The sequence below is a fragment of the Aristolochia californica genome, unplaced genomic scaffold (genome assembly GCF_029961685.1).
Source record: "Aristolochia californica isolate CCGP_79_NKW_82.1479 unplaced genomic scaffold, dmAriCali1.0.hap1 SCAF_12, whole genome shotgun sequence".
NCBI lineage: Eukaryota > Viridiplantae > Streptophyta > Magnoliopsida > Piperales > Aristolochiaceae > Aristolochia > Aristolochia californica.
In genome coordinates, this window is record NW_027181793.1 from 21,388,763 (window position 1) to 21,398,480 (window position 9,718).

At 39.3% G+C, this 9,718-nt stretch overlaps 1 protein-coding gene across 1 annotated transcript; it reads left to right on the forward strand.

The window, feature by feature from the left end:
• The first annotated feature begins 1,918 nt into the window (after positions 1 to 1,918).
• On the forward strand, positions 1,919 to 3,498 carry LOC137946527 (rust resistance kinase Lr10-like). The gene is made up of 3 exons (XM_068792863.1): positions 1,919 to 2,326; positions 2,403 to 2,474; positions 2,596 to 3,498. Exons 1-3 carry the CDS (start codon positions 1,927 to 1,929, stop codon positions 3,027 to 3,029), a joined length of 906 nt encoding a protein of 301 aa, XP_068648964.1. The 5' UTR covers positions 1,919 to 1,926; the 3' UTR covers positions 3,030 to 3,498.
• Positions 3,499 to 9,718: the final 6,220 nt, after the last annotated feature.

The window sequence follows — 9,718 nt, forward strand, 5'->3', positions numbered from 1 at the left end:
TAGTGTTTAGTCAAAAGAGACTCCACTCATATCAGCATCAATGGAATCTGGATGATTTCATGCCATCAGTAATATTGGGTCAATTCTTCAGTAACAAGTTCTACCGTTTCCTGTTTTATTTCCCAACTATCACGGCATCTTCTTAAGGCTATTAAGTGCACAATCTTGTTACAGGAACAACAAATCTCTATCGATTGAACTTTGGATAGATTAGACGACCTTTCTGGGAATTCCGTGAATCCGACTAACATGGATCTTGGGCTTCCGCTTTAAGTTTGATGAACTTCATGCATGTCTAGCTAATAATTTTTTCATTTACCTTGGAATTTCCGAGTAAAAGAGAACTAGAATAATATTTTCATTTACCTTGGAATTTCCAAGTAAAAGAGAAGAACTAAATTCGTATCTTCTCGTATCTTACCTTCACAAAGTGGAGAAGGCTTCGTCTCGTTGACTCATCTTCGACGACTGAAAGATACAAACACTAACGACCAGGTTTTCCACCTTCTCGCCCACAGGTAGCGTGCCAGTCAAGCTAGCTTTTAGTGATTGATGATGACAATTTTCCATAAGATGAGATGGAGGATCATCGACACTTTTTAGACGAAGAAAAACTGCAGATATGAACTAAACCGCGATAGGATCCACCATGGATTGGTTGTGCCGTGAAAGACCAACAACTAAATGCCTCATTTTATGACTTCTTTTTAAAGATCAGATGTTCTTCCATTCTTAATTTCTTTTCTTACTAATTCAAGTTATAAATCATCTTCTTCAAAAACTGCGGCTCCACTGAAGCCTTCATTGTTAAATCTGCTAATGATTTTCTTAAGCCACAAGACTTTGTTGAAGGCGACAGGAGTGATTTTTTTTCCCTTCATTTTGTTGAAAATACATGATCCAGCGTCCACCAGCGCTCTTTGTTACGATATTCCAACATTGAAGTATTTACTAATTTATTGTTTCCCACCATTCCTGAGCATTTTGATGATCGAAGCAGCTAACGTTACGATATTTTGATCGTATTCGGTCCTCTGCATCCTGGATTCATGCATTAGATTAATGAACTACATCGATTTCATTCAATATCAAAGTGGGTCCTTCCGAATTCGGATAATAATTGATATAAAATATTCCGAAAAATTGTATCCAAGGAAAAGTCTTCTGTTCTCTTCCGACTTCTGAGCGACCAACAATTTCTACCTTCTTGAAAAATATCTCTGTGCCAACTGCCAATTTCTTCTCTGTTTTTATGTCTAAAGTAGTCCGGTGTTGGCCCCAGTATTTACCTGCAGCAGTCAACCTTGACTCTGCTGCAGAAGAGAAGACTTAATTAATTGGAAGGGAAAACGAATTACCTGTCTTCTTCCTCGGTCATTCATTAGGTCTATCTCAGATACAGTAGTGAATCTTTCCGGCTTATAAAACTGCCAGAGCTTGGTTTGAGGAAGAGAGGGCTAGGGTGATGCTTCTCAAGAACAAGTTTGTTCTTCCTTTTGCTTGCCTAACATCTTCTTTCACTTCTTCGTAGAGGAGGTTGAAACCCAGTTGTGAATCACTACCACCATGGCTGTGGCTCGTTTCATCTTCTCTCTGGTCGTACTTTCCCTCCGTTTCTTCTTCTCAGTGAGTCAGACGCAGGAAGTAATCAGCGCAGACCCGGCATACTACTACAACACCTGTGGTACCTCCACTTGCGGCAATCTCTCCCTGCTCTACCCTTTTAATGTTCCAAGATTTTGTGGGCACCCTGACCTCAGAGTCACCTGTGTCAACAATGAGCGTCTCGTCCTCGCCAGCAACAAGATCCCTACTGCAGAGCCCCACCGCATGGTGAGCAATTTCAGCATCGACTCAGCCGGTATCTCACTCTTCATCGCCAGCGACGCTCTCTTTGGCTGTGGACCTGATACGAGAAAGAGCTTCATGGTGGATCCCAACATCTTCTCCCTCTCTAACGAATACAAGTACGGCACTCACCTCAATTGTACCCAGAGACCAAGATCGGCGGCGCCGGGGAGTCTCCAGCCGAGCTCTTGCATGGGCTGCAACGGGACAACGACGGGTAACAACCTCTGTCTCTACACTTCAGGCTTCGTTAGCTACCCTGAGTGTGAAAACTTCTTCGTTTACACAACGGAGGACGTTAATGTGACTGCTATTAGAGATTTGAGAGACTACCTCAAGAGGGGTTTCAAGATCCGGTACACGACGTCGACGGCTTGCCGGAGTTGCCAGACTACCGGAGGGAGGTGCGGTTCCAGTCCTAGTGGGGTTTTCATGTGCTTCTGCGCTTCAAGTGCTCATCGATCGAATTGCAGTGATGGTGAGTCTGTTTGTACTCAATTGGATCCTTGTATTGATTTTACTATTTGAACTCTGACATGGTCTTGGTTTATCAGGAGTGAATGAAGATCTGCGAACTTGGTTGCCAAGGGGTGGCAAATCCAAGCTTTCAAAAGGAGTTATTGCAGGTAAATCCAAACTCTCCGTCACCAATGATCCAGGAAAAAAAGGGAATTATTTTTTCCTTTCTTTACTTTCTATTTCCTGCAGAAACCAAATTTGATGATTTTCTCCCTTCCCTGTGTGCAGCTATATCTGTTTCTGCATCTGTAGTTGTTCTGCTTGCAATCGCAACAGCAGTGATCGTCTGTGTGATCGGGAGGAAAGCAGAAAGCGAAAAGGATGATGAAAGTGGTAGCAATGATAAGTTCAATACAGAAACAGATTTCAAAGGTGTGGTTGATGGAATTTCACCAAGAAGATTCTCTTTCTCTCAAATAAAGAAGTTCACCTCCAATTTCTCCACCAAGCTCGGAGAGGGAGGATTTGGGAGTGTCTACAAGGGATCCATTGAAGGAAGTGGATCTGTCGCAGTTAAGCTCTTGAAGAGATTAAAGCAGAGTGAGAAACAATTCATGAATGAAGTTGCAACTGTAGGGAGAATTCACCATCACAATCTGGTGGGACTAAGGCAAGAACAAAGCACTGGTTTACGAATTCATGGAGAGGGGTTCATTGGATAAATATATCTATGGTAAAGATCAGGAAGAACAACAAGAAGGGAAAGAAGAAAAGATGAATCTCACCTCTCAACAAATTTATAATATAGCAATGGAGACTGCCAGGGGCATATTTTACTTACATGAGGGATGTAGAAGCAGAATTTTACATCTTGATATTAAGCCTCATAATGTTTTATTAAACTCAAACTTCTCTGCTAAAGTGGCAGATTTCGGATTAGCAAGAATGATCGACAAAGATCACTGTCATGTGTCCTTAACACATGCCCAAGGGACACCAGGATATGCTGCACCGGAGATGTGGACCAAGACTTACGGACCTATAACAGACAAGTCTGATGTGTATAGTTATGGGATGCTTCTCTTAGAAATGGCAGGAAGGAGGAGGAATTGTGATTTGGGTGAGGAGAATACTAGCCAAGTTTATTTTCCTGACTGGATCTTCAAGAAAGCAGAGAGAGGTGAGCTAAAAGTGAGACGTCGTCGGCCAAGTAAGTCCAGTTGAGACAGAGGGAACGAAGGCACCGAAAGGAGAAGGAGAAGGAGAAGAAGAGGAAGAAGAGATTCTGGAAAAGATGTCTTTGGTGGGGCTTTGGTGCATTCAACATATCCCTGCAAACAGACCCACAATGAGCAAAGTGATTCAGATGCTTGAAGGAACTGTTGAGATTGGAATGCCCGCTCACCCATTTCCTCAGGAGTTCAATGAGGACTTCCCTACCTGTTACTATACTGCTGCTAATGCTTCAGTTATTCAGCCTATATTTGAAGGGTAACTCTAAGTCTTAAACATGAATTTCTAATACAATATGAAATTCATTATAAATTAAACGGAAGATAAATCATACCTCCGTCCATACGCTTCAAATTCCTTCGCTTCTGTTTTCTCGGTGTTTCCGATCTCTTGGCACTCACGGCGATGGCACTGAACTGAAGGGGAATAAGAGTGACAAGACAGGGGACCAAAAACCATTCTTAACCGAAAACCAACCTCCCATCAAGGTTCATGGTTTCGTGTTACCGAGGGAGTTGCAACTGTCGGAAGTTGCAACTGCCAGAAGTTTGAGACCACGTAATGAGAAAACCGTTTCTCATAAAAATGGTTTACATTCTCCCACTTGGTCCAAACTTCTAATATAATCTTAAACCCATCGATAATCTGAATTTAAGTCATAAATACATGAATCATGGCGATAGGTCCTCTAATGACTGAGTATTATCTTCCATGTATTACTATGTATGTATTACTTATACTTTATGAATAAACCCTATGTTTACTCTTGGTCCAACACAGATGAATTTTCTCACAATTAGAGTGCACATAAATATGAGAAAAAAACATCACATTAATTAAGAATTTCACTGAAATAACATTGTTCATACAATGAAAAAATTTACATAATGGAACCAAGTCCCATATTTACAACATGATCCTTGAATTTAAACGATGGCATGCCCTTAGTCAAAGGATCTGCGATCATTAAGTCAGTGCTGACGTGCTCAATGACCACTTTCTTTTCTTTAACACGTTCTCTTATGGCCAAATACTTAATGTCGATGTGTTTATTTCGACTTCCACTTTTGTTGTTCTTGGCCATAAAAACAGCAATTGAATTATCGCAATATATTCTTAATAGCCTAGAGATAGAATCCATAATTCTAAGCCCAGAAATGAAACTCTTAAGCCATACACCATGTGAAGTCGCCTCAAAACAGGAAACTAACTCGGCTTCCATAGTCGACGTGGCGGTCAAAGTCTGTTTGGCACTCCTCCATGATATTGCTCCACTGGCCAACAAGAAAATGTATCCTGATGTTGATTTGCGGGAATCAACACAGCCAGCAAAGTCAGAATCTGAGTAACCAATGACTTCTAAATTGTCCGTCCGCCTATACATCAGCATGTAGTCTTTCGTTCCTTGAAGGTACCTCATGACTTTCTTTGCAGCTCTCTAGTGGTCTAACCCGGGATTACTCTGATATCGCCCCAACATCCCAACAGCAAATGCAATATCAGGTCTTGTGCAGACTTGAACATACATTAGGCTTCCGACAGCAGAAGCATATGGAATGTCCTTCATTTGTTCCCTTTCAAGGTCGTTCGGGCATTGGTTCAAATTGAACCTATCACCCTTCACAATGGGAGCTACACTTGGTGAACAACTCTTCATCTGGAATCTCTCTAACACTGTATTAATACAGGTTTCCTGAGACAGACCTAAGATACCTCGAAATCTGTCTCTATGAATCTTAATGCCAATGACATAAGATGCCTCACCCATATCCTTCATATCAAAATTGTTAGAGAGAAATTGTTTCACCTCATGTAGAAAACCTTTATCATTGGTTGCTAGCAAAATGTCATCCACATATAAAACAAGAAAACAGATTTTACTCCCACTGACCTTCTGGTATATACATTGATCCATAATATTTTCGACAAACCCGAATGAAGAAATTACATTATGGAATTTCAAATACCATTGGCGGGATGCTTGTTTTAATCCATATATTGACTTTTTTAACTTGCAAACCAATTGGTCACCATCACTAGAGGGGAATCCTTCAGGTTGTTTCATGTAAACCTCCTCCTCTAGATCTCCATTGAGAAATGTCGTTTTCACATCCATTTGTTGCAACTCTAAGTCAAAATGGGCTACTAATGCCAAAATTATGCGCAAGGAATCTTTCTTAGATACAGGAGAAAAAGTTTCCTTGTAATTGATTCCTTCTTTCTGAGTGAATCCCTTAGCAACGAGTCTTGCCTTGTATCGCTCAATATTGCCTAATGAGTCTTTCTTTGTTTTAAAGACCCATTTACATCCAATGGCTTTAAATCCACTAGGCAACTCAACAAGATCCCAGACGTCATTACTCTTCATAGAATTCATCTCTTCCTTCATGGCATTGTACCATAATTCTGATTTTTTGCAACTCATGGCTTCTGAAAAATACATGGGATCATTTGCGGTTCCAATGTCAGATTCTTGCAGATACACAATATAATCATCAGGAATTGCTGATCTCCTGAGTCTAGTAGATCTTCTTAATGTAGAACCATCATTTTCCTGAGAAGTATGTAGTTCAACTAGTTGTTCAAAAGTGTTTGGCAACTCTTGAAGAACTTGATCTACTGGAATGTTGTCAGCAATTTGTGGAACTTCAATGATTGGTTGTTCAACACCAGTTTGTACTTGAGGGGTGCTGTGAACAATAACCAATCTATCACTTGAGGTGAAAGGTTGAGATTCTGAATAATCCTTCTCAAAAATTACGTTCCGAGTTGGATTCCTCCCACTGATCAAGTCATTTTCAAGAAATTTTGCATTTCTTGATTCCACAATCCTAGAGTTGTGAGATGGACAATAAAATCTGTAACCTTTAGACCGTTCAGCATATCCAATGAAATACCCACTAATGGTCCTTGGGTCCAACTTCTTCTCTTGTGGATTATAAATTCTCACTTCAGACGGGCATCCCCAAACGCGCATATGTCGCAAACTCGGTTTCCAACCTTTCCATAATTCAAATGGCGTTTTTGGAACAGCCTTGGTTGGAACTCGGTTTAATATATATACTGCCGTCTTAAGTGCTTCAAGCCACAAGGATCTAGGAAGATTGGAGTTGCTAAGCATACTCCGCACCATGCCTAATAATGTTCGGTTTCTTCTTTCTGCGACACCATTTTGGTCCGGAGAACCAGTCATGGTATATTGGGCAACAAACCCATGTTCCTGAAGAAACTTTGCAAATGGCCCAGGTGCTTGTCCATTCTCAGTGTATCTACCATAGTATTCTCCACCTCTATCTGATCTCACGATCTTAATTTGCTTACCGTATTGTGTCTCTACTTCAGCCTTAAAGATCTTAAAGGCATCTAAGGCTTCATACTTGTTATAAAGCATGTAGAGATACATGTATCGTGAGGAATCATCTATAAAAGAGATGAAGTATTTCTGACCATGTGAGTCCATGTCTGGACTACATATATCAGTATGTATGATCTCTAATATGGTTGAACTCCTATTAGCACCTTTCTTTGACTTGTTAGTCTGCTTTCCCTTAATGCAATCTACACAAGTCTCAAAATCAGTAAAATCCAGAGTATTAAGTACCCCTTCATTCACTAATCTTTTAATTCTATCTATGGAGATATGACCTAATCTTCGGTGCCATAATGTAGAGGAATCCTCATTAATAACACTTCTTTTATTACCAGTGTGAACATGCATTGAACCGTAAGTGGCATTGTTTTGTAAATTAATGTTATAAAGACCATCAGACAATGTACCATTCCCAACACAATCAGACTTATAATATAAACTGAAAGATGAGTTTGAAAAGTTAAAAGAATATCCATAAGGTACAAGCCTTGAAACTGAAATCAAGTTTCTGGAGAAACTTGGAACATAAAAGGTCTTTTCTAATTTTAAAACAAAGCCACTACTTAAAGTTAAATAGCAAGTTCCTATAGCTTCCACATGTGAGCTCATCTGATCTCCTGAGAAAATGTGATGCTCACTTCCCACTGGTTTCTTTAGGTTTTGCAAACCCTGCAAGGAATTCGAGATGTGGATTGTTGATCCAGAATCAATCCACCAAGTGTAATTATTGACATTAACCATATTAGATTCATAACAAACAAATGAGGTTGGTGTACCTTTGTCAGCAAGCCATTTCTGAAACTTGGCACATTCCTTCTTCATGTGTCCCTTCTTTTTACAGAAAAAAACACTTGAAATCTTTCTTAATACCAGCTTAGGGGGATATTTTACCCTTTCCTTTTTGTTTGGCTTGATACTTGCCCTTTCCATGTGTTGCCATCATGACATTTTCTCCTTGTTCCATCACCAGTCTCCCTTCCTCTTGAACACATATGGTCAAAAGTTCATTAACTGACCATTTATCTTTATGTGTGTTGTACGAGATTTTGAAGGGTCCATATTGGTGCGGAAGGGGATTCAGAATGTAATGCACCACGAAAGATTCTGACATATCAACCTCAAGAGTTTTTAATTGAGCCGCAATATCCCTCATTTGCATGATGTGTTCACGCACACCTCTCATACTGGTGTGCTTTAGGGATGAGAACTTCATGATTAGGGTGTTTGCTAATGCCTTATCTGAAGTGACAAATTGAGCATCAATGGCTTTCAGCAAGTCTTTGACATTTTCATACTGCTCAACAGAACCACGAATACCAGCAACAATTCTAGTCTTAATGAACATTACACTGAGGCGATTAGATCGCTCCCATCGTTCATAAAGTGTAATTGCAGCTGTAGTGCTGGTATCAGTAATTACAGGTGGTTCATCTTTCCTAATAGCATAATCTATGTCCATCCACCCTAAATGAAGAAGTATTCTCTCTTTCCAGACCTTATAGTTATCTCCCTTAAGATCAGGGATATCACAACGAAAATCAGAGAAATGTGCAGGTTGTACAACTGCATAAAAGTACAAATTACATGCCGATGTTAAATTTGAGGCCTGAATAAAATATCATGCTTTACCAATGTAAATCATGCTTAAAACTCAAATCAACTGACATAAAAAACATTGCCTGTGGGCTAAATGTTTTTAATTCAAGTAGATTCAAGATTCTTTATGAGTAAACTTGATGATAAAACTATCAAATTATTTATGAATTCATAATTCCTGTGGGTAAATTATGAATAATTTGATATTTTATCCTAATTAATATACTCAAATATAATAAAAAATTCTTGCGGGATAAAATTTATTATATTAAGTATAATTAATTACAATTAATTTCTAATTTTTGTTTATGATAAAACTATCAAATTATTTATGAATTCATAATCCCTGTGGGTAAATTATGAATAACTTGATACTTTATCCTAACTAATAAACTCAAATCTAATAAAAAATTCTGTGGGATAAAATTTATTATATCAAGTAAAATTAGTTACAATTAATGTCTAATATTCTTTATGTGATCCTAATCATAATATATAATTTTTATTAAGTTAAAGATGCTGTGGCTACTCTCTAATTAATAAAAATTATATGGATCACTAGACATTAAATCTCATAAATATATGAGAATAGCATGAATTGCATAATTGTAACGTACACTAACTTGTTATCATTATGCACCAAATATGCTCATAAGATATGCATAATTGAAAACTATAATATTATGCATAACTTTAATTTCATGCATTTACATATAAGCCAAAAAATGCATAAAAACTGTAAGAGGAAATAAATTTATAATTGCCTATTTACACAGCAACAGACGGCCAGTGGCCTAATGGTCACTGGCGCAAATAATTTCCACAATGCGCGGGTTCGAATGCCACCGGCGCAAAACTAATTTATGCACCGAGTCGGCTCGGCCCAGGAATGGTGAGCCAACTCAACTCGTCCGAGTCGAATCGATTTTTTTTTTTTTTCGAGTCAACCCGACCTGAGTCGCGGTTGCCGAGTTGGAACGGCGAGTCTCTGAAAACTCGTCCCGAGCCAACTCGTTTTGTATTTACAGAAATACCTTATAAATTTAATCAAATTTTTTCTGCGCGCTGGAGGTCGTCTTCAACCTCCAGCCGCGCGCAGAAGAAAACTTCGCCGGTGTTCCGCCGGCGTTCTTTCAACTCGTCGACGTGGGAAAACAGTTCGGAATTTTTTTCGGCGTCGGCGCTGCGTCTCCGACACTCTCAGGCGTCACG